This window comes from Arvicanthis niloticus, chromosome 8, assembly GCF_011762505.2.
Source record: "Arvicanthis niloticus isolate mArvNil1 chromosome 8, mArvNil1.pat.X, whole genome shotgun sequence".
NCBI classification, from domain to species: domain Eukaryota; kingdom Metazoa; phylum Chordata; class Mammalia; order Rodentia; family Muridae; genus Arvicanthis; species Arvicanthis niloticus.
The window spans coordinates 8,502,389-8,527,089 of NC_047665.1; the positions used below are offsets into that span (position 1 = coordinate 8,502,389).

The following is a 24,701-nucleotide window of genomic DNA, read 5'->3' on the forward strand; positions in this document are numbered from 1 at the left end:
GGCTTTGACCCAGTCCTTCTAAAGCTGCTATTACAAACTGTTTAGGATGATTAAGTAATGCAAGCTAAGGGCCAGATAGTAAACTCACTGTTATATTAGATTCTGATCTAATTATATTAAGTGCTTTCTACAACATTCAAATAGAAATAGCTAAGAGTAGTATTGCTTAACAATTCAGATTTACCTTATATAGATAATCTTTAAAAACATCAGAAATCCACACAATGTGACATTTAATATTAGTTCTTTATTAAGGATCATTTAACTAGAGACATGTCTGCTCCAGACAGTACCTGCTTCTTGGTTCAAAGAAGAAATTGAGCTCTTTATTGACCAATCAGAAGATGATGGAGAATGAGTTTGTACAAAAGACTGGCTTAGGAAATGCTTCATAATAACGACAATTCCAAGTCTGGACTGCACCCAGACTTCTGGGTATCGAAACCACCATTTACATATAGAGTGTACAGAACCACTCCCCAGCATACTGCATCCTGTACCCTTAGTTTGTTGAGACAGGGTTATAGTACCTGGCTAATGCCAGCCTTGAACTCTGTCAAACACTGATTTATCCTCTCTCTCACCTTGCTTCCTACTACTGGTGACTCTGTCTTTTGTTTGTTTTCAAGATAGGGTTTTTCTGCATAGCCCTGGTTATCCTAGAGCTCCCTCTGTAGACCAGGCTAGCCTCAAACTCAGAAATCCATCTGCCCCTGCCTCCCAAGTGCCCTGACTAAAGGCGTGTCCCACCACCGCTGGCAGCTCTGTCACTTTTAAAAGGCCATCTTATCTTCATGTCGATAAAGACATAATGGTTATATGAGAATATAACTTGAGCCTTTTAATTATCTGATAGTGACACTAATATCTGTCATGAGGTTTAGATTTTTGGTTGTACGTGGTAGCACCCAATTGTAATCATGACATTTAAGAAGCAGAAGCCTGAGGATCAATGCAAGTTAGAGGCCGGTGTGGTCACAGTGAATTCCAGACTAGGGTAGCTAATTAATGAGACACTGTTTCTTTTTTTTTAATTTTCTTTTCTTTTTCCACAATTGAGACACTGTTTCAAAGAACCAAAAATAGGTTAGGTGACATAGCTCAGTGGTAAAAGCACTTGTCATCAAGCCTGGTGACCCAAGTTCAGTTCCTAAAATTGACGTGCTGGAAGAAAAGAACTGAGTCCCAAAACTGTCCTCTGACTTCCACAGGCACACAGTGACCCCCGCCCCCTCACCCACATATAAATGTAGGGTCTGAGGTCACACTAACAATGAGGCACAGACCACCAAAATCCAAATTCAAACAAAAACAGCTTTTATTCACCAAGGGAAACAGAGGTCTAGCTGGACTAGAGATGCAGTCAGGCTGGTGAGCTGAACCTACGACCCCAAGAAGTTTTAAAGCAGAAAACCACAGACAGGTATGAAGGGGTGGATTAGGGTGAGGGGGGTCAGGCAACTTTTACCATGATTGGTTGTGAGTAGGGGACTTTCCAGAGGTCCTGTCCTGACTGGTCTGTGGTGACCCCTGGTTATCCCAGGGAAAGAAGGTTGGCAATTATTTCAAGATCATGGAGAAAAGGCCAGATGTTCTTTCCTTGATTGGTAGACTCTAGTCTTAGAACACTTGTGGTTTTTCTTGGAATTGGGGCCATGCAAAATGGAGGACACACTTCAAGATGGAGCAAGTTAGGCCAAGTAAGTTTTAACCCAGTCCTATCCACACACACACACACACACACACACACACACACACACACACACTTGAAGCAATAAGATAAACAGAATAATTTTCAAAACTTGATTTACTTCTTGGTAGTCAAAGTTCCAGATTCTGTTCTGGTTGATGGTATCAATATAAATTCCATGTGTAACTACCAAAAAGTTTTGGTTTCACTCGACAAGGCATAAGCCAGCACTGGAAACTTTAACAAAAAAAAAAAAAAAAAAAAAAAAAAAATTTTTGTTTTTGTTCCATGTGCCTGTATTTTTCTACCCCACAAAAACGGGTGGAGATGACATTTTAACAACTAAATATTTAGCTGTTAAACATTTCTAATTTTGCTTTGTGGGTTAAAGTCCTCTCTTGTACATACCACTTTAAAAAACACATTACCATAGTATGCGCTTTAATCATTTCATCCTTGTCACGCTAATCGTATTGTTAAGTGACCCCCTTTCCCATTAGCCTCAAGAAGGAATTGAGTCTGGGTCCTGCAGTTCTGAGCACAGACCGCGGGACTCCTAGTGAACGACAGATTCCAAGTAAAGACCTTCCTGTTCCCTAGGTGTCTTTCGCCTCAGGCTGACCACAGGTGTGGCAGGATGATATCTAGGAATCTTCGGTAGGCATTTTGTAGACAGTACTTGTCCAATTGCAAAAATGGGAATAATTCATACCTGTGTCCAAGTGGTGTAGGGAGGAGCCAAGAGATGAGTGTGAAAAGTTAGCAGTAGAAATTAGTAATTCACTCATCATTTAATGGACAAGTAAGCTCCTAGGCCCGCTATTACAGCGCCAAACGCGTTTCTCCAGCAGGTTGCAGCCTTTTGGACTAGTGCTTAGGACACGATCTCGCCTTGGGCTGGTCTCCTGCGAAGCACAGGGAGGTGGCCTTATTAAAAATGGCGCTGGCGGCTTCAGAGGCGACTGCGGCGGCGCGGACTCAGCGTGCACTCTGACCTGTTGGCAGCGGGCGGGGAGGGGCGCCGGGCGCCGCCATATTGGCTGTTGTCCTGTGAGGGGAGCGGCGGCGGCGGCGGAGGCGCGAGAGGAGCCAGCGAGCGGGGGAGCGGCGCGAGAGGCAGCATGACTCGGAGGCGGAGCAGGCCGAGCGGCGGCGCGAGCCGGCGGGAGCGGGCTGCGGGGCTGCAGAAGCCCCAGGCGCCTGAGCCGCAGCCGCCGCCAAGCCTGGAAGCGGGAGCGGGTGCAGGGCCCCCGGAGATGCCTGCGGAGCCGGATCATGACGGCCCCCGAGAGGAGGACGAGCCCAAGCTGGCTCCAGGCCCTCAGGTAGGATCCAGCAAGACGACTCCGACTGCCCGGCTGCTTACACCTCCCCAGATCGTGAGCGGGAGTGGGGCGGGATTAGGCATGGACCATGCTGTGGGTCTGGGGCCAGATCCCAATTCCGGTGCAGCTTTCAACCCCCTTACTGGGAATGGAGGCTGGACCGCTATCCACAGCCAAAGCCCAGCCAACCGTCTTGCGACCCTTCTCAAGCTACCCGTTCAGTCCCTACTCCGGAGCTAAATGTTCTGAACATTTATGCTCTCGGACTGACTCAGGTCCCGAGACCACCACTTAGTTCTCTGCCCTCCACTTCCCTTTGGAGCCACCTGATTCCCCGGCTCCTAACAGATCATCATCTCAGGGCGCCGGAACCTGCAAGGCTGCAGCCTCTATGCGCCCCCCACCCCGCCTGCAGCAGCTTCATTCCTTCCCCTGCCTGCACAGTCTGCAGCCACTACCCTCAACAGCTGTACCTCTGCATCTGCCTTGTGGGACCTCCCTCCTTTCCCTACCCAGCAGAACAGTTGGAGTAGAGAGTCAGGCGGCCCCAAAGACTGTTAGAATAACTCCACTAAAGAGGAAACCCTTGTTCTCCTCCTACCTCCTGTCCCATAAGGCGCCCCCACTCCCATCCCCACCCCCACCCCCTCCAGTCCACTAGTTTGATGAGTCCTGCAAGAGTAAGAGCATTCGGGAGGATTCTCGAAAGCTTCCAGCTTGCCACCTAGAAGAAGGTCACTTTCTTTTGAGCAAAAGAGAAAACAGGAGAGGCGGGGGTGGTGTGGGCCATAGTTGCTCAGGGAGGGTTGTGGCACCCGGGGCTGGGTGGCTTGCCCCAAGCTTGCTCTGACAAAAGAGTTTTGAGTTGGTTTTTTGGCTGAGCCTGCCGAGGATGGCAGGCCCCTGCAGGAGTCTTGGAGGGTCGGATGCAGCGCCCGGATGAGGATGAGGCGTGGCGGAAGATGCGTTTGGCTCTGCAGACACTGCATCGGGCAGCAGGGGACTCTGGGAGGCTGGTGCAGCCTGAAGGCATGGCTCTTGACAGCCTTCTAGTAGAATCTCTGGAATTGTGCATGTGAGTGGGGATGCTATTTGGGGTACCATTCCTGGAAAGCTTTCCCTGACTTCCCCAGTTACACCAAGTGTCCCCTCTGTGCCTACAACCCTCTCTGCTTCCCTCTAATGGCACCACTCCTTCTGTGATGAAACTTGTTGATGTGTCTGCCCCAAGCACTGAACCGTGAACACCAGGGGCTAGGAGGATGCCATTCGTGTGCTCCTCTATGCCTAGCCCAGGCTTTGCCTTTACAGAGAAGTAACTAGGTGAATGAGGGAGAGATTAAATCAGGCCAGAACCTGTGCTTATTGTAACCCACTTTTGATGCTGGTCTCCTTTGTGTCTTGTATCACGATGAGAGGACTTTTAATCAATGAAAATGTTTCAACTTCTTGAATGTCAGAAGCATGCCTATCATCCCACCTTGAAGCCTAGGCTGTCACAGGTTGAATTGTACTCCTGCTGGGTCTCAATTTCAAGCAAATGTTGCTTCCCCTTCTAACCTATTTTGACCCCCACCAAGAGTGTTGTTGTCTAGAAGAGAGCCATGGAGCTAGCTGTCTGCTGTCCTCCTTCCCTATTCAGACAGACAATGCTCTAGGGTCCCTGTCACATAGAGAGCCCAGAAAGTTCGGATGCTGTCTTTAACCTTTCAGTTTTATTGAAATACAACTGTCCCAAAAATTAGAACCTTCATTAGTTCCTCTGTTCCAGGTTTTTAGATTCTTGTCTATACTACTGCTTGACCTAGGAATTCATTATTCATGCCGGGTGATTAGCGTATCTTCTAACCTTTCCACTTTCCCTGTATTCTCAGCATCTAGCACTAATTTGATGCATTAACCACTGATACAGTTCTTTGTCTGCTTTTCCATATAAACCATAGAATGCAGGAGCCTTGTCAACCAGTCACCTGTCCTAGTGATTAACAGATCTAGTAAACAAACTAGAGGATGTAACTACAATTACCCTGTTCTCAGATGAGGAAACAGAAACCCACGACAATTAAACATTTACACAGATGACTCCTACTTACAAATATGAGGCAAAAAAATCCAATCAAAAACTCTTACACATCCAAGGGAACTGAAACATCAACTCTGATTGGGCCCTACTTTTTGCTGAGGGTAGAAATGAGATTCAAGAAACAGCTTTTTGAGCGCTGATCAGAAGTTCCTGGTGTTGGGTTAGAAGTTGGTCATTGCTTTGTCCACTGTCATACCTTTCTTAAGGATCTTGGTTTGTAACCCCCTCACTTTTGTCTGGATGTAGAGTGGATAAGGAAGGTGAAATTCACTGTTACCTGCTGAACCAAGTCCACCGGTGGCAAATAAGACCACATCCAGCCCACAGACGTATTCTAAGATCCAAAACTCTTACACTATTTTATTTTTGTTTTTAATCTTAGTGTAAGCTGGTGTTTTGAAACAACTGTGTGGCAGGGGGCAGTAGTTTCTGCCTGTAATTCTATTCTAGCTCCTGGGAAACTGAGGAAGGAGGATAGCTTTGAGTTCAAAGCTAGTCTGCACTACATAGCAAGTTACAGGCCAGCCCAGTCTACATCACCCATTTCAATAACAGTAGGAAAAAAATGAAGTAAAGGATGTTTCATACCTGCATTTGTGCCTCTTAGAACCCTAAAGTCTTGCTGATGCGGAACCCACATCTCTATAAGAGTCATCCTGAGTGCTTAGGTAGCCCGACTCCAGCCCCATGGTTCTCTCTCTGTAGCTCTTAGCTCACTTGTATAACTTGGACACTTACAGATACAATCTCTTAAGATTATTTGGGATCCCCAAAGGCCTTTCAGTTGTTCCAGCCCACTGAATCTGATCTATTCACCCAAATTCTCCAACCCTCTTTTACTTTACGATAAAGCTCAAACAAGTACTGTCTTATTAGCAAAGGATGGTGGGAAGGCGGAGGCAGGTCAGCTCACAGAACCTCAGAGCAGTCCAAGGAGGCAGTGAGGACAGCTTGATCGACTTGAGCTTAGCTCCCCACCTTTCCTCCTGCTTTGTGTCTCAGACTTAGTTTCTCTCCCTCTTTGAGCATCATCAACAAGAGAATGTGAAGCAGTCTAGAACTCAGAATCTCTTTTGAGTGGCAGGAGCTGTGTTGTGTGGCCAAAGCCAGCCTTACCTACTACCTCTACCAGCTGATTTTAGTCCCAAACCATTCAGCTTGCAGCCTGTGTGTGTGGTTAGAACCCAGGAGGCTTGCTAAGGAAACTGGGCTGCTTGGCGATGAGCTCATCCTGTCCTTTCCCTCTCATCTCTACAGCATCTCCTGGGACAGTCCAGTTTAGTGTAAAGGGCCTCCAGAGAGCTGGTTCTTCCCGTGCTAAGAGTAAATCTGTTCCTTTGAGGATCTGGCTAAGGTGATCAGTCAGTACCATTATTGAAACCATTTCATTTTGTTTATTTCACTCAGCAAGCTTCAAAATAATCTCTAACCGGGGCCCTTGTTTGAGGTACACAGAAGGTCAAGGTAGTTCCTATCCTCAGACCTTACCCTGCTGGCTCATGCCTGCGCCACTTTGATGGCCAGTGGGAGGGATGATCTGAGGGGCCACCCTGCCTAGAACCACCTAGTTCTTTTTGTAAGCCAGAAAGGACTCTCAGTGCAAACATGGCAGTAACATTTGATGATAAGGACTTGCTCACTCAGTTTGAAGTTTTTAGTTTCCTTATGATGTCTTAGAGTTACTAGCATAATGTCTGATAATAGATGGATGGTTATAATCATAACACTTACTATACCTAGAAATTTTTAGAGTAGGGACCATTTTAATTAAATCACTGTAAGGGTATATATTATATGTGATCTTCATTGGTCCCTTCGTGGCTGTTGGATACCTCACAGTGCTGACTCCCTGGTACTCACTCGGGCCAGGTATGGCATACATACTGTCTTACCCAGTGTCCTCTTGCCTAGCATTCATTTGTTCTACCAACACTAAGTGAGCCCTTAATGCCAGACCCTGGACTAGCTCCAAAAGGAGAAGTGACTGGAACTGGTTCCTGTCCTTAGGGAGCTCATATGGTACAGTAGATCGTGCATCCTCTTAAGTGGCCTGTGGAAGTGTTTTAGCCCTCTGGTTTGTTTACTCCCTTATGAAATGACAGTGACTCCAGGCTTACTTGGCTAATGTTAAGGGCCAACAAGTCATATCTGTCAAGCACTTAGCACAATGGTAGCTATAATCATAGGTGTTTGCTGCTTTGGATGCCCAAGCTACGGTAACCCAGGGAAAGCCAAGGCAGATGAGCTTCTCAGAACCTAGTGGTAATGGTTGGGTATCTCTGGAAAGTAAGGTGGAGAAAGGAAGTGTCATCTACAGCGTCAGTTCCCAGCCTTCCTAACGTGACCCTTTAATAGAGTTCCTCGTGTGGAGAGACCCTCAACCATAACATTATTTTTGCTGCTACTTCATAACTGTAATTTTGCTTCAATTATGAATTGGAATATAAATATCTAACATGCAGGATATCTGATATAAGAACCCTGTGAAAGGGTACCCAAGGGGTCAGGACCTACAGGTCGAGAACTGTTAGTCTACAGAGAAGGGATGCACTGCCTAGACTCACTTGGAGAGCAGGGGAAGTCAGGCTGTGCTCCACTGCACGTGGATTGGGCAGTTGAGGAAGCAGGGGATACTGTGCAGCAGGGAGGCAGATGGTAGGTCAACCCTGTGATACAGTGTGAGCGAGAAGGCTGGGATTGCTCTCACTATCCCATGTCTCCTCACCCCAGCCGAACTGTGGCCACATCCTTTGTTCAGCTCCATCCCTGACCTAGCTAACTAGGGCTGGAGCCCACCCAAGATCCATTTCTAGATTCTTGTAGGTGATTTTGAGTGTGGCTGGATGTGGGAGCTGCTAACTTGAGGAGATCTAGCATTGTGTTTTGTTGTAAGGGGCTAGAGTCTGAGGATAAAGGTCAATGGTAAAAAACTTGTATAAGGTCTAAGGCCTTGGGTTTGATTCCTAGCATCATGTAAAAAACAGAAACGGGCTGAAGAGTTGGTACAGGTTTAAGAGCACTTGCTGCTTTCCCAGAGGATCTGTGTTCAACTCCCAGCACCACATGGTGGATCACACTGTCTGTAATACCAGTTCGGACATCCAGCACCTTCTTTTGGTCTCTGTGGGCACCAGACATGCATGCAGGCAAAACATTCATACACTTAAAATCTCACCTTCTTCCACTTCTTGAGTTAACTATTCAACTGCCCGTCTTCTGTTGTATATTAGCCTACGGTGTGTCTCTGCTGAATGATTGGAATACAGTGAGTCTTGGAACACTATCTGTCTTTGGAAGTCTTGTAGAGTAACAGATTTAAACAATTAAGGTATATGAGATAGGGCCATGCATGGTGGTGCATGCCTATAATTCCGGCTTTTGAGGCAGAGGTGGGTAGATCTCTATTACAGTTTTGAGGCCAGCCAGGTCTACATAGTGAATTCCAGGCTGGCCTGGGCTACATAGTTAAGACCCTGTTTTTTTCTTTTGTTTGTTTGTTTGTTTAAGTTAGGATATCACTCTATTGTAGAGAGCCCTGTTCATTCTGACTAAGAACTTGGAGGGTTTGTAATTGGGGAAAAGAGTGTTTGATGGTCCCTCATGGACAGACCTAGGGAAAGACAGGCTTGTGTCCTAGAAAGGGTCTGAGTTTGCCCCTTTCACATCATCCTTATCCTAAGGATCAGCTGGCCATTAGCAGAGTAGCAGGAGGAACATGCTGCAGTTTCATAATCTGCCTGTCTCCCCTTTAGCCTCTACCCTAAAGCTCATGGCTCCCTTTTTTATTTTCCCCCATTAGAATGAAAGACATAGGTATCTTTATTCTGAAAGGGGATGTGGGAAAACTAAGGCAGGAAGAAAGGGCCAGAGGAGCCGCTAACTGAAGATCCTTATTAGGAAACAGGGCCATGTTTTATAACATGGGGGTTCAAAGATGCCTTGAAGGTCACTGTCTAGTTCTCTGTCCTGTGCTTCAAGTAATACATTTGGTTTGGGCAAGTCTTACTTAGTAAGTTTCCCTATCATTTCTTCCAGGGCAGAAGAGGAAAGAAACTAACGGGTATTGAGCACCTACTGTGTGCCAGACCCAGGCCAGGTACTTTACATAATTTATTTCCTTCTGTCCTCACAACTCTATGAAGTATGGTGTTATTCCCATTTCATAAATTGAGAAACCTGGGACTCAGAATTTGAGTAATATTGAAAATGGCAGAACAAGGATTTGAACTTAGAACAATGTCTCCAAAGTTCATGCTCTTTTTCCAGTGAGAGACCTGTCCTGGAGTTAAGAGTAGCAGAGCAGCAGCTGGCCCACGCATTTGGGTAAATGAGCAGCTTGGGCCTTCCTTTGGCTCCTTGTACTGAAGCAGACTGATGTGTTGGTTAGGCTTGTGGGATCCTTAGGATCAGCCAGCCTCACTGCATTGTCCTTACTCAGCTTATACGACCAAAGAAGGTTCTCTACCAACTGGCCTTAGAAAAGGAAGCAGTTTTCTGCCTACAGGAAGGGCCACACTTGAAAACCACTGAGGTGGGGTTTGGTCAGCTCCTAGGGCATTAACTGCAGCTCTGATTTCAGGCATTCTGAGAGTCTTAGTTCTGATTGCCTTCTCACCAGAGCCATGCCTTCAGCATAGCAGGTCTGGAAATGGACTGGTTTTGCTGTTTTAAATTCTATTCCTACTCAGTTAAGTAACTGAGACACTGAGCCATAAGGGCTTTAAAATTTCATTTATTTAATGAACGCCTGCTATGTGACAGGCAACAAGCCATACTTGGTTTCTGAACCACTCCATACCTCAGAGAGCTACGTTCTGCCAGGAATATGGCACAATGTGACAGGTGCTACACTGAAAAGAATGACTTTAACTTAGAAAGTTAAGAATGTTTCATTGACCTTTGACTGGGATCTTATGGGATGCTAGGAATTTACCTCAGAGTTGTCCAGTGTGTGGAACAGTAGTAGACATGAGAAATTGTCACTGCTGTAGTCATCTATGTCTGGGTGACAGGGAAGCTCTTGGAGATTAGTTTCTCGAGAGGATAGTACTCTCGTGGGCTATTTCAGAATAGAATTTGGAACCTGTTGCAGAGCAGCTGCCTAGATACAGCATGTGTCTTGGGAAATCTGGTACAAACATCTGTGAACTCTTGGAACTGTGAGGAACTCCTGGGAGGAGACTAGGCTAAATGTTGAAATTCAGTCCAGTTTCAGAACAGATCTTGGTACCTGTCTGGTCTTCTGATCAGGGTTTTTCTCTGATACTTGACAAACTATGGACCAAAAAGCCAGTGTAAAAAGTTGAGTCATGCCCCAAAACTGCCCAGATATGTCACAAGCTGTATAATTGTTGATAAGTATTATTGCCTAGCACACAATAGGCCCCAGGTTTGATCTCCAGAACTGGAAAAAAAGACTAATAATGTTTTAAGTTATCATATCAATATAATCACAATTTTTATGAAAAATAATTATGTGGGGGCCTGTGAGGTGGCCCAGTAGGTAAAGGCTCTTGCTGCCAGACTTGATGAGCTGAGCTCAATCCCTGGGGTCTACATGGTAGAAGGAGAGACTCACCGGGTGGTGGTGGCGCAAAAAAAAAAGAAAAAAAAAGAAGGAGAGACTCCCGGAGTTGTCCTGGGGTTCACACATATATGTGGTGTGTGTGCTCCTTGCATGAATGCATGAATACTTACACTCACAACAACAACAATAATAAAGAAATGTGCTATTTTTAAAATTAATAATTATATATATTTAATTTTATATATTAAGATAGGAAAATGGTCCTGTTTTTATTTTTGCAAATTTTTTTTAATGGAGTAAAGCTGGGGGGGAAGCATGCTGTGTAAGTGGGAGGATCCGAGTTTAGATGCTCAGCACTCAAGCTAGTATGGTCATGTATACCTGTAACCCCAGCATGAAGCTGGGGTGGTCCATGTGAAGACAAGAGGCTAGCTCAGGCTTACTGGGCCAACAGCCAGTCTAGCCAAAAATGACGAGCTCCAGGTTCAGATTGGAGAGACCCACTCTCAAGGATATAAGACAGAGTGATAGAGGAAGGCACCCAGCATCCTCCTCTGGCCTCCATATGCACTTCTGGGTACAGGCACCTGTATGCACAGGTTACACACACCCTGCTCACCCTGTACAAAGCTATGAGCTCAATGTTAAGTCTTTGTATTTATTTTACATTAAAAATCCATTGTCTGAGCCTAGCACAGTTATGCATGCCTTTAATCCCCAAAGCAGGCAGATCTCTGAGGTCAAGCCAGCCTGGTCTACATAGCAAGTTCCAGGCCAGCTAAAACTATGTAGTAAGATCCTACCTCCAAACAAGAGTGAAAACAATAAAATCTGATGTGCATCTAGCACTTCAGATAGATTCCTCACAAATGTATAATTCTGTGAAATCGTGCTTTCGTCATTTGGAAAATGGATTTTATTTATCATGCCAAAAAAATAACATTTGTTAAAAACCAATTCCTCAGTCAAGAATTGAGATACTCTAAAGCTCATGGGAAGTGATAGAAGCTTTCCCAAATCCTAAGTTTTTGTTTGTTTAGATTCTCACTCTGTAGCTCAGCCTGGCCACAAACTCATGGTGACCCTTCTACCTCAGCTTCCTGAAATACTGGGATTAGAGATATGAGCCACCATGCCTGACTTTCAAATTTAAAATTTTGACTGAAAGCTTAAATTTGTATCATTGGCTACAAATACTTGACAGTTTTTCTCTAAGTAATGGGCTTATTTTGTTTGTTTATTCTTTTGAGGAAATGCCTGCTGATATTCTTATCTAAATAACAAAGACATTCTTTCAAGGTAAAACTGATATTGCATGGAATGAAAAAAAGAAACTTCCTTAACTTAATGCTTCTTGGACCAAGCAGAAGCAGTTGGGTTCGTTGGGGAGCAGAGACACTGGATTCAGTGGCCACAAATTCCTGAACCCTGGCTCCTCTGACCTGGGATGTGTACACTACAGCCAGGTTTCTGTGAGCCAGCCCTCACTGTAGAGGCTCTGGGTTCACTTGAAGAGTGGAACAGTTATCTAGAAATCTTTTTGGCAAGATACAAAATCAACAGAACCACTAGAGTTTTTTCTTCATGTTTTGCTTTTGACTAACCCTTTACCCCAGAGGCTCTGAAATTTAATCTAAGGTGAGTGGGAACAATTAGTTGCTGCCTGGGGATTCTGGGTTTAAGAATTAGTTCCCTGAGCCTTTGTGAAGAAAAAAAATACTGGCTATTTTCATTCACTTGATGGCCATGTTTTTGTTCAGAAATAACAATACAGCTTGGAGAACAGCATGTTGAAAGCTTGGGTTCACAGACTGAAGGCATAAGGGACCATGATTGCCAGGATTGAGAAATAATGGGCACTGCAGTTAGAAGGAGCCTTGAGCCAGAGCTATGCTCAGCTGTAGCATTAATTAAAGGAATTGCGACATCTCTTAGGTCTTAGGAGTCTCACCACCTTTAACAATGAAAACAGATATGGGCTGGCAAGAGGGCTCAGCATTAAAGATTCATACTGCTAAGGCTAATAACCTTAGTTGAATTCTTGGACCCACATAGTAGAAAGAGAATTTGCTCCTGAGAGTTGTTTTCTGACCTTCACCCATGTGCCATTGTGAACATGTACCCCAACACTGCATGCACGCACACACGCCTGTGCGCACGCACACACTCTCAATGTAGTTTCAGACTGAAAGCTGAAGAGATGGTTCCGTGGTTAAGAGCATGAACTACTCTTGCAAAGGCCCTGCGTTTGATTCCCAGGACCCATTTTAGGGTGACGAACAACTGCCTACAAATTATCTCTTAATTCTTCTGACTTTCAAAAGCACCTGTAAGCACATACAGACATAATTAAAAATAATAAAAAACATACTTAGAAAAAGAAATAAAAAGTAAAGCAGAGATGAAAATGTCAAGAGATAGTCAGATATCGTGGCACACACCTGTAGTCCTAGGGCTCGGAAGGCTGAGGCAGGAAGACTGAATTCCGAGGTGGTTTGGGCTTAATAGTGAGTGCCCTTGCCTCCTTTTTTCCCTCTTGAGACAGGGTTTCTCTAAAGCCTCTCTGTAAGCTGTCCTGGAACTCACTCTGTAGACCAATCTCGCCTCAAACTTTAGATCTGCCTCTGCCTCTCTGCCTCTGCGCCTCTCTGCCTCTCCTCTGCCTCTCTGCCTCTCTGCCTCTCTGCCTCTCTGCCTCTCTGCCTCTCTGCCTCTCTGCCTCTCTGCCTCTCTGCCTCTCTGCCTCTCTGCCTCTGCCTCCTCTGCCTCTGCCTCTGCCTCCTCTGCCTCTCTGCCTCTCTGCCTCTGCCTCTGCCTCTGCCTCTGCCTCCTCTGCCTCTACCTCTGCCTCCTCTGCCTCAAGTGCTGAATTAAAGGTGTGTCCTGCCATAGTCCCCATACCCCATCCCTGGCTGCAAGACCCTTTCTCAAAACAAGAAAAAAAATCTAGCAAATTCCCTATCCCCATAGCATCTTGTATCCAGAGAAAGACAGGAGAGCCCGAGGGCTTTTGGGGGTAGCCCTTCCAAACTGGACAGTTTTAAGTGAACTAGACTTAAGAGAGCATTGTGAATAGCTAATCCCTAGTGTAGACTTGTCAGGGACAAACAGCCAAAGGACCTACTTGAGAAATTAAGTGCCTACTGTTTTGATCCCTCTCACTGAGTGGTTTTTTTCTACTGTTACTTAGACCTTTGGGCAACTCTGTGCAATGTAGGTGGTGTCTGTGCTTCAATTAAAACTTAATTAGCTTCCATGTCTGTTGCTTCCTTTATCAGGAAAGACAGCCTGCCCTATAGAATGACTTTCATGAATGGCTAATTCATTTATTTTGTGGCCTAATTTAGCTTTAGAAAGAGTCACATTATTTTCTTATCTAGGAACATCTTATTGTAATCCTTGCAGATTTGAAATTGGAGCCATACAGGTAGAAGGGCAGGATAGAGAGGTGAGAACCTGCTCTGTAGGAAGCAGTAATTTCAAGGATTGTCTCACCAAGCTGCCTGCCAACCGTAATGCTATGAGGATGCTTCACAGGTCTGATGCTCTAGCCTTGAGTCAGGCCCTGCTGCACTGAGTATCTGCACTCAGTAGGAAACACTTGGGAAAGCGGGCGGACATGTTTGAGGGCAGCCTGGTCCTCATAGTGAGTGAGCTCCAGGACAGCCATTCCTCTCTAGGATTGTCTAGAGGGTGTGGATGTATGCTGAGGCCTTTAAGGCCTCAACTCTTTGTCCAAAAATGGAGATGAACAGGTCTTAAGTAGAAGATTCCCTTTAACAATAGGAGAAGCAGGGAGGTGCAGGATATTGGGGGACTTAAGCTTTTGACTTCCTGGAGTAAAGGGAGAGACTAAGATGTTTAACAGAAGCCAGACAAGGAAGTGTATAACTGTAATCCTTGCACATGGAAGACTGAAGCAGGAACATTACTACAAGTTTAAGGGCAGCCTCGGCTATACTGTGAGATCTTGTGAACTCACAAGCCCCACCCCTTCCAAAAAATAATATCTTGCATTCATTGTATTTGACTAGTTCTCAGTTGTATAAGGTTTGGTAGTGATTGACTGTTTCCTTGTTTCCTGTCATGTTATTAGTACCCTCTGTGTAGCCAAGAACTGTGTGCTTTGAGCTGGAGGAGGTTCTCTATCACATTGCATTCTCAGAGCTGGCCCACAGTTAGGACTTTATCCCCTTTTAGATGAGCAGAGGGAGTGAGTAGGACCTGGTCAGTATCAGACAGCTTCTGCATGATGGTTGCAGGTGAATACCAGAGCCAGCGTTTTCTGCTGCACCACAGCACGTCCCACAGTTACTGTGGCTCTTAAGTACAGTCACATTGGTCACACACTTAAAATTATAACAATTCTGTATTTGCTTTTGAAAGAATGTAGAGAAAGCATTCTAAAAAATGTATGTATATAAATATTTTACCTACATGTATGACTGTGTACCATGTACATGCCCATGTGCAGGCAGAGGCCAGAAGAGCATAGTGGGCCCTCTGGAAATGGAGTTAAGACACTTTTGTGAGCTTCCATGTAGGTAGTGGGAATCGAACTCAAGTCCTCTGGAAGGACAATTAGTGCTTTTAACCGTTGTGCCATCACTCCAGCCCTGAGAAGGCATTTTTTGTACTGTGGGGTATACAGTATGCACTTGAATTATTTCTCAAAACCATATATTAACCAGGCATAGTAGTACTCAAATTTAGTCCCAGCATTAGGGAGGCAAAAACAGGTGGATCTCTGGAGTTCAAAGCTAGCCTGACCAACAAATCGAGTTCCAGGTTACCCTATGGCTACATAGACACTGTCTCAAAAAATAAATAAATAAATAAATAAATAAATAAATAAATAAAATCAAAATATTTTAAATCACTACATATTGTACTTTATAGACTATATAAAAATTTTACATGTACATGGCCCTGATTTTGATCTCTAGCATGAGAGAGAGGAGAAAAGACTGATTTAAAGAAGGTTTTTACTAATTTCAAACTTCTCTTCCTGGCCAGACATGCTGGCACATGCCCATAATCCTAGCACTTAGAAGTAGATGCAGGAAGATGAGGAATTCAGGACCACCCTGTGCTAAATAATGAGTTCAAAGCCAGCCTGACCTTCATGAGACCCTGTTTCAAAAAAATAAAACAGAGAAAATACTTTAGGAGCATCATGATTTTAGGAGCATCCCATCCCTGTGAGGTGAGCTGCCGTGAGTCCTGGGCTGCCCATGGCGTTCTTCTATACCTCTAGGTACTAAGCCTTGCATGCTGGGCCTTCCCCGTCTACCTGCAGTTAACTATAACTCACCCTACAACTTTGAAAAGTGTCCTAAGTGCTGTTCTCAAAAGCTCCACCTTTGGGTCCGTGAGATGGCTTAACAGCTACTGGAACTTGCTGTCAAACTTGACAACCTGAGTTCAACCCCCTGGGACCCACATGGTGAGAGGTGAGAGCAACTCTAGCAACGTGTCATCTTACCTGTGTGCACACAGACACACAACAAGTACGTACTCACGCTCACATTTCAGAACATTCTCCTTTGCCTTCATTCCTCTAACCCTTCTTCGTTAGGCTGCCATAACTGTGAAGTGGCACGGATGAGTTCCGTTTGCACTCACCATTAAGCAGCTGCCTTGCTCACTGAGGCAGCCCCTTGGCAGAGTGTTTGACGTGTATTTTATAAATTCCACTTGTGAAATGTCTTTATCTCGGAGACTCTCCCCAGTCTTTACACTTCTTGAGTCTTTCCTCGTACTCTTGTTGTCACTGCTGGTTCCTTTGGTGAGACACCCTGGGACCCAGGATAGTGGATGACAACATGGCTGACTAAAGGATACTCTGGTCCCAATTCACTGTGAGGAGGTGATGTTACAGGAAACAACACACCCTTACAAACACATTACCTAGTGGAGGGTAAACTCGAAAGTTACATGCTCGTTGTCTGTTGCTATGAGCAAACTACCTGCAACCTAGTTGCTTAAATCAGTTCTATTTACTATTTCTCCTGAACCTGCTGCTTGATGGGGTGTTTCTGCAGCTCTGAGCAGGTTTCAGCTGGCCTCACTCAGATCTGATCAGCTGACTGGTTAGGTAGGAACACTTCTATTTTCTCCAGGTTCCACCTGTGAGGCAGGAGTCTGGCTCTTCTCTCATGGTGTGTCAGAGGCACAAGATCATGCAGGCCATTCATGCAGAGATACAAGACGTACAGATACACTATTCAAATTGGTGCTGCCAGTTTGTCTGCTAACATCCTCTTGGTCCAAAGGATGGGCCATGTGCAGCGTCAGTGGAGGGAGACTAGGTTAGAAAATAGAGGAAAATCATTAATTGGGGCTAAAAATATAAGTAGGTTCCCAGTCAGGACCCCAGTGTGAAAGGAAACCTTCCAATGTAAATGATTGGGTCAGATTTGTGGTAGAGGGAAGAGACAGGCTGCATAAGGATCTGGGCCTGGGCTGTGGCATACCTGTACAACTCTGTAGGGTGGGTAGGAAGCAGAGCTCAGGGAGGTTAAATAGCTTGCTCAAGGTTGTCATCTTATTCGTGCTAAGGCTGAGATGGGGTGTATATTTGTCTGACCCAGAGTGCAGGTTTTTTTCCACCATTCTTACCCAAAAGAGCACCAGGGTCAGTCTCTCCCTGTTTGTTCACCATTTTTACAAATCCTTCTCTAAAATCCACTGCAATGCTAAAGGAATGAATTGTTCATCTCTCTGGAAACGTGCACGTTCTTCCTAACTCTCCAAGGACGGACAGTCCATTTTCCTTCCAGGTGAGCACTGGTCTGTAGCCTGCATAGATCTGTGGCCCTTCTTAGGCTCATCAGAGAGGGGAGAAGCATCTCTGTAGTTGTTGATATTTTGAGGACATCTGAGCATGAGTTTTGGAGTCACGTTTATTGGGATTCAACCATTCACTAGCTCTGTAACCTTGGGCAACTCATTTAACTTCTCGAAATCTGTTTCTTCATCTTGAAAAAATGGGAATAAGAACACCTGGTTTGCAGAGCTGTTATAAGGACTAAAACTAAATTATGTTTCTAAAGTGCCTGTCAGTGCCTGGCACGTGATAAGTGGTGTTATTAATAATGTCAGCATCATTTCTAAGGCAGCCTTTCCCCCTCCTGGGAACCCCTGTGTCTGTGTGTTGGACAGGTTCCCCCTATCTCCAGCCAGTCTGTGCAGACTTGTTGCCTGCTGTGTCACCGGGAGCGCAGAGGCTGGGAAGAAGGCCCTTCACAAAACGGACTGGTGTTGCAGGGTGAGAAGCTGCCCCCTGACTTCATGCCAAAGCTCGTCAAGAATCTCCTAGGCGAGATGCCTCTGTGGGTCTGCCAGAGCTGCCGAAAGAGCATGGAGGAGGAGAGGCAGACAGGTGGAGACCATGCAGTGGCGGTAGGTAACAGCTGACAGGTGACCCTGGATGCAGAGCTGCTTCCTCCCTCAGGAAGCTGAGCTCTTTCCCCTGGCCACAGGAGGCTCTGCCCAGGCTGCTCAGAGAAACCACCAGGCTGCACTTAGTATTTGCAAGCTGGGTTCAGATTTGAGGGAAGAAGAGACAGGCCTACTAGTGGATGTAGGTAATTTTGATGCTGTCAGTCACCTGACCCTGATGCCTTCAGCTTGGTGGCCACTTGAAAGGCCAGCAGCATGAAACACATCAGTGGAGGTCTGAGGTACGCCTCAGTCAGAAGACATCAGTAAAGGCTGGGAGCTGAAAGACTACCGTCTGAGGCCTACTAGCCAGACTCCTCATTTACCCAGACTTCCATTTACCCAGACTCGGCTGGAAATGTAGCTCAGTAGTAAAATGTTTGTCTCGTGTGTACAAAGCTCTGGATTCATTCCTTAGTGCTGGAGAAGGAAGGAAGGAAGTGAGTTGATCCGGGGAGGTGGCTCAATGGGAAAAAGCACCTGCCACACAAGCTTGAGGCCTCGAGTTTGAGTCCTCAGAATCCACATAAAGCCAGATGGGGTAGAGCATATCTGTAATCCCCATGCTCCTGCAGGAAAATGGGAGGTGGAGGCAGGACAGTGCCTGGAAGCTTGTGGGCCAGCTAGCCTTGCTTACACAATGGCAAACCAACAAGAAGACCCTGTTTGAAACAAGATGAAGAGGGAAGCCCTGCATCCAAAGTTGCCTTCTGACCTCTACTTGTACTCTGTGACCCATACGCATCTGCACTTACAGACATGCACATTCACACATCATATGCAGATGTGCATCCTAAACGGAGGACGAGCTGAGTGTGGTGGCACTCCCTTCTAGTCCCAGTGCTCAACATGCAGATTCCTGTGAGTTTGAAGCCAGCTTCTCTACCTAGAGAGTTCCAGGACACCGAGGGCTCCATAGAAAGACCTTGTCTCAAAAAATACCCAAAGAAATAAAAATAATTGAAAGTCTGGGACTAGAGAAATGGATCAGTGGTTAAGAACACTAGCTGCCCTTTCCAGAGCACTGGAGTTTGTTCTCAGAACCCACATGGTGGCTCTTAACCTACTATTTCTAGTCCTAGGGGATTTGATGTCCTCTTCTGGCCTCTGTACTGTGTGCACAGACATACATTCAGAAATACTCATACACATAAAATAAAAACAGTCTCAAACATTTTTAAAAAAGAAATGGAAGGAAGGAGAAAGAAAGGGGCCAGGGGAGCATGAGTGCTAAACCACACTTGTGATTTAAAGTCTTTCATCTTCTTGGCAGCTCTTCAGCATCAGACAGCCCATGTTCAGAGCTAGATTCTGCCTGTGGTAGACGCTCTGCCCACTCTCCATACAGTCACACAACTGAAAACAGCATAGTCCTTACCAGTGCTTGGCCCTTGTGTGTGTTCAGCTTGGCCTGTGCTGATTGTGCCTCAGCTGTAACCTAAGGCCTGATAGAGCAGGTCAGCCCACTGTTTGACCATGAGCCTTTTTCTTTCTCCTTTCCAGATTTCCTTGTCACATACATCCTGCAAATCACAGTCTTGTGGGGGTGACTCTCATTCATCCTCGTCCTCTTCATCATCCTCATCTTCTTCCTCCTCTTCCTGCCATGGGAACTCAGGGGACTGGGATCCCAGCTCGTTCCTGTCAGCACATAAGCTCTCAGGCCTCTGGAATTCCCCACACTCCAGTGGGGCTGTGCCAGGCAGCTCGCTTGGGAGTCCTCCTGCCATCCCTGGTGAGTCTAAGCTTTGGAAAGTTCTGGGCCCCCTTCTATGTAGGTTTGACTCTCTACTTTGGCCCAGTCAGTGAGGAATTTGGTTAATAAAATAAGTAAACATGGACCTGTTCTGATGGCAGCAGGACAACCTAGACCTTCGCTCTCTCTGGAAGACCTTCTGCAAGACTCTGAAGTTACAAAATACTACCAGACAAAGAAGTGTGCCCTCACTGTTGTTACTGACATTGGGTCCAGGGGATTCCTGATACTGTGTAGGGAACAAGTAGCTTGGGAAAGCCTCGGGAAATGAGACTTAGGTTGTGTACACCTGCCCTCTATCCCATTGACAGGCTGAGCCGCCTCTACTTCGAGACCTCCTTGGACTTGTTCTGTACCTTAGGGGTGGATAGATAGATAGATAGATAGATAGATAGATAGATAGATAGATAGATAGATAGCACTATTTGCCCTGAAAGACTGGCTGGCTGGCTGGCCACAGGAATCTCCTTAAACTCAATACCAGTACTCAAGACCCAGAAGAGAAAGCCTTTGGCTTATTACTGCCTTACTTCTAAATGGACAGGAGAGTTGTTCAGATGGTATTGTCTTCTAGTTATCTTAGTCCATGAGCTGAAGACTCCTCAAAGCCTTTTCCTACTTCAGTCAGAAATCTGTAGCCTCCTCGGTGGCAGGCATACCTTGGCTGCTCCTCAAAGGACCTGCTCCTCAGGTCCATGTGTCCCTGAGGTAGATCCCAAGATTGCTATTGCTTCCTTCCTTAGGCCTAAGGAATGCCTGAGAATAAGGGACTCGGAGAAACAGTAGACATTCTCTGTTCATACGCAGCTGAGCTGTATCCTCCTTAGGCTTAGGATGCTCGAGCCATTCCGACTGGATGCCTACCCACACATTTTAGGGCAGCTTGTGCTATAGGCTGTGCCCTCTGGTCACCGGAAGCAGGATGATGTGGCAGTGAGCCTGTGGGCTTTCCTTCCAGGTCTGACCCATCTTTCTCCCCTCCACCTACAGGTGAGGCTTTCCCTGTCTCGGAGCACCACCAGCACTCAAACCTCACTGCTCCCCCTAATAGCCCCACTGGCCCTCCCCCGCATCCAGCATCTCTGATTCCTTCTCACCCTGGTTCCTTCAGCTCGGCGTCCCACCCACACCTGCTGCCCACCACCCCAGCAGCGCCTTTCCCTGCCCAGGCTTCAGAGTGCCCTATGGCTGCTGCCACTGCCACCCACTCCCCAGGGCCATGTCAGAGCCCTCATCTGCCCTCCACCAGCATGCCACTCCTGAAGATGCCTCCACCACTCTCGGGGTGCAGCCACCTCTGCAGCGGGCACTGCAGCGGGCATTGTGGTGGGCCTCTCCTCCCACCACCGAGCTCTCAGCCACTCCCTAGCACTCACAGGTAAGTGAGTGCATGAAAGGCGCCACTCCCTACTCACTGGAGCCTAAGGGTTTAGAAAACTTGCTGAGAACAAAGTGTAGATTGGGCTGGAAGAAATGGCTACAGTAGGCCTGTGAAGGATTCCTTAGCACTAAAATTAAATAAGCTCTGAATTGAGGGTTTTTTTCTTTTCTTTTTTTTTTTTTTCAGTTATAATTTTTTAAAGCTGATGTAAGAAAGGGAAGGGTCTTCACAACCTGAAGAGAAACTTTGAGCACTATGGCCTGTTTTCTTGAAGATACTTCTGTGTATAAATGGCATCATTTGGTCTTTATTTGATAAACATTTTTACATAGCAATTTTTTATTTTCTTCATATTGAGACAAGCTCTTGCCATGTAGCCTAAGCTAGCCTTCTAACTTGTGATCCTCCTGCCTTAGCCTCTTACCACTGAGATTACAGGTGTTTCTTACCACCTCTGACCTGTGTGGCAACACTTCTTAAATATCGTGATGATTTTCCTAATTAAAACTTCATTTAAAACTTAAGTGTCCCTATAATATCTTACTGTACAGTTGTAGCATAATTTTTTTTATGTTCTTCCATCCCTGGACATTGAAGCATTTCCAATTTGTTTTTGTGTTTGAAGGCAGGGTTTCTCTGTGTAGTCCTGGCTGTCCTGGAACTCTCGCTGTAGACCACACTGGCCTCTAACTCAGAAATCCACCTGTCTCTGCCTCCTGAGTGCTGGGATTAAAGGTGTGTGCCATCGCTGGTTCGCTTCCAAATTTGTAACCAAGAGAAATACTGTTGTGATAAACCTGGGTTTAAATAGCTCTGGGCCCTTTAGAGCCCTAGAAGAAACTCTGTGGTTCTGTCAGCCTTTATTTGAAAGTGAGTGTATTGAAGGCAGCTGTTGTAATAGGTCTACACTGTCTATTATGGATCTGTATTTGTATTTCCCAGTCTGAGATCTCACTGCCTGCTGCTGCCACTCTTGACGTGTGCTCTCACATGTCTTATGATGTCAGCACAGACTTGGACATTTCACTAAGAGTACTGTATTCCTATGTTTTGTTCTTAATCCTCAGTATTTGGCACTGGAGAATACTAATTGTAGTTCATTTTGCTGGTCTCCAGCTGCAGAACATTTAGGTCATTCCGTTATTGTAAAATAACCAACATCTAAAGCCGTCTTGCCCTAAAGCTTTTCCCTCTTTTATACTTTTTCATCATTGTTTCTTGGAAGGATTATTAACACACATTGGTAAGCTGCTTTCTCCCATGCAGACTGCTACACACCTATGATTCCAGCAATTGGGAAGCAGAGGCCAGAGGATCTAGAGTTCAAGGCCAGCCTTAGCTGTTTAGAAAGACCAGTTTTATACAAGGAAAGAGTGAAGAGGGAGGGAGAGCACATGTGTGCGCTGGAGATTCCCTTTGTGGTCAGTGCAGAGTGCCCTGAGTTTGATCCCTAGCAGGAAAGAGAGCGCAGCTGGGAGAACTGTTTTTATGGGGTTTTCTGAATCCATGTACCCATCAGTGAGGAGTAGCAATCCACTGTATCTTCAGAACACTGGTGAAGGTGAAATAAGGTCCTGTAGGCACCATTGGTAACAACTGCTGCTTTTCTAAACCCTAACCTTTCCAGAAGCGGACATGGGCTACCCTGGCCTGTCCCAGACTGTCACCTTACTCTTATCTCTCCCTCAAATATGGGACCAGCTTCTGCAGTACTCCAACTGCTGCTGCTGTATCATGGGGCTCTGCTTCTTGCCAGCTTTGATTCAGGGACCTCAGCCTATCTCATCCTTGCCCTGGGAAAATACTGTTTATAATATAAGTTGCCCCAACTCATTGCCAGAGTTCAGAGGCAGAATGTAAGTGGAGAAAGCGTGAACTCTGTGCACAGGGAAACAGGAGTTCGTTGTTTGCTACCTGTTGGGCAGAGCAGCCAGTGCTCTGTGCCCCAGTCTCCACAGTTGCTAAGTGGAGAGAAAGGTACTGGTTTTTACAAGACTCAAGGATGGCTAGGAGTCATGCTGAGTATGTTCCCATCTGAGCAGTAGTGGCTCTTCTAGTCTGCGGCCCAGGAGACATGCCCGCTTTCTCTCAGCACAGAGCTCTTGAGTAAGGAAGCTCTACCTACTGACACAGACACAAGATTCAAGTGTGCTGTAAGGACCCTGGACAAGAAGAAGAAAAACTGTTCTCTTTGATCATCTGGGGCTATACCAGAAGAGCTACCAGCCCATGAGTCAGTTCATATTCCTGTTCACTCAGCACTTTCTCTGCAAAGTTGTTGTGTTGTGTAATCTGACTCCAGAATGCAAGTGGCAGGCTCACTAGTTTAAAAGACAAATGATAACAGCCCACTATCACAAGGCTTGGTAAAACAATGAGCTAGAGGTATCCACGTAGACCCTCAAATAGGTGTATGCAGGAAACTCGAACAGGGTCAGTCTTTATTTGTGACACCTGAGACTCTGATCTTTACAAGAGGCATTCATGTGACAGGTGGAGGGCAGTTGGAATGGTGGCTGGGGGTTGGGATACTGTTCTAGGCTCCTGCTATGTTCTGTGCCTACACCACCCGCTCTTACCTCTGGGCCCTTCTCCCTTGCAGCAGGGACCCTGGGTGCAAGGGGCACAAATTTGCACACAGTGGCCTGGCCTGTGAGGCAGATGAGGGTCTGGGCGAGGAAGAGGATAGCAGCTCTGAGCGCAGCTCTTGTACCTCGTCCTCCACCCACCCCCGCGATGGGAAGTTCTGTGACTGCTGCTACTGTGAGTTCTTCGGCCACAATGCGGTGAGTGAGCCTGCCTGGGCAGAGGGCTGGGCAGCCAGGGGCAGAGGAGAGGCCCCTTGATCATGGCAGTGATCGCCATACTGGGATTCAGAGTCCTGGCATCTATGTCTGCTTGCTCCAGCCTGGAGGCACATTTGTGAAGTCGGGATATCTTAACGTTTTATTGGCTGTGTTCTTCTTGTGGTTTCTCTTAAGATTGACTTTTTTTCTTTAGGCAAAAGGAGAGGAAGTGGCAGAGAGAAAGCTATGATTCTGATGAGTATGTATACGTGTGTAATCCCAGAGAAGTGAACGCTTGTGCATGATGAAGGCAGAGTGGAAGCAAAGGTCCCCAAGTGTGACAGCCAGCTGAGGTACAGGCCATGAGCACAGATGGCACCAAGGAAGCTCAGATCAGGGTACATGCTGTCTCCAGACAGGAGCCATTCAGAAGTCTCAAAAGGAGACAAGGACAAGGGTGCTGACTAGGGCAGAGCAGTTTAGGATAGGAAATATGGAAGTAATTCAGAATTACTAGTCACCTTTAAGTGAGGCATTGTTGTCTTCATTTTAGAGGTGACAAAATTGAGGTTCACAAAGACCGAGTGACTCACCCAAGGTCATACAGCTTCCAAATGATGAAGCCCGGGCTCCAACCTGCTTCCCTGGCTCCCCAGTCCTTGATCACCAAGCTCTGCCCTCATCTTCAGACCTACCACTGCTTTGGCTCA

At 46.1% G+C, this 24,701-nt stretch overlaps 1 protein-coding gene across 10 annotated transcripts in view; it reads left to right on the forward strand.

Moving 5' to 3' along the window:
- Positions 1-2,718: 2,718 nt before the first annotated feature.
- The window catches only part of Fam193b (family with sequence similarity 193 member B), a 32,679-nt gene continuing 10,696 nt past the window's right edge, over positions 2,719-24,701 (forward strand). For 2 of the 10 annotated variants that reach the window (XM_034509891.2, XM_034509893.2), the window contains exons 1-5: positions 2,719-3,015; positions 17,790-18,029; positions 19,572-19,803; positions 20,815-21,202; positions 23,808-23,991. In XM_034509891.2, coding sequence (XP_034365782.1) covers positions 2,812-3,015; positions 17,790-18,029; positions 19,572-19,803; positions 20,815-21,202; positions 23,808-23,991 — 1,248 coding nt within the window. In that variant the 5' untranslated portion in view covers positions 2,719-2,811. Of the gene's footprint in view, positions 3,016-3,250; positions 4,091-9,127; positions 9,195-17,789; positions 18,030-19,571; positions 19,804-20,673; positions 21,203-23,807; positions 23,992-24,701 lie in introns of those variants that run through there. The other 8 variants (XM_076938954.1, XM_034509894.2, XM_076938956.1 and 5 more) reach the window with 8 other exon arrangements.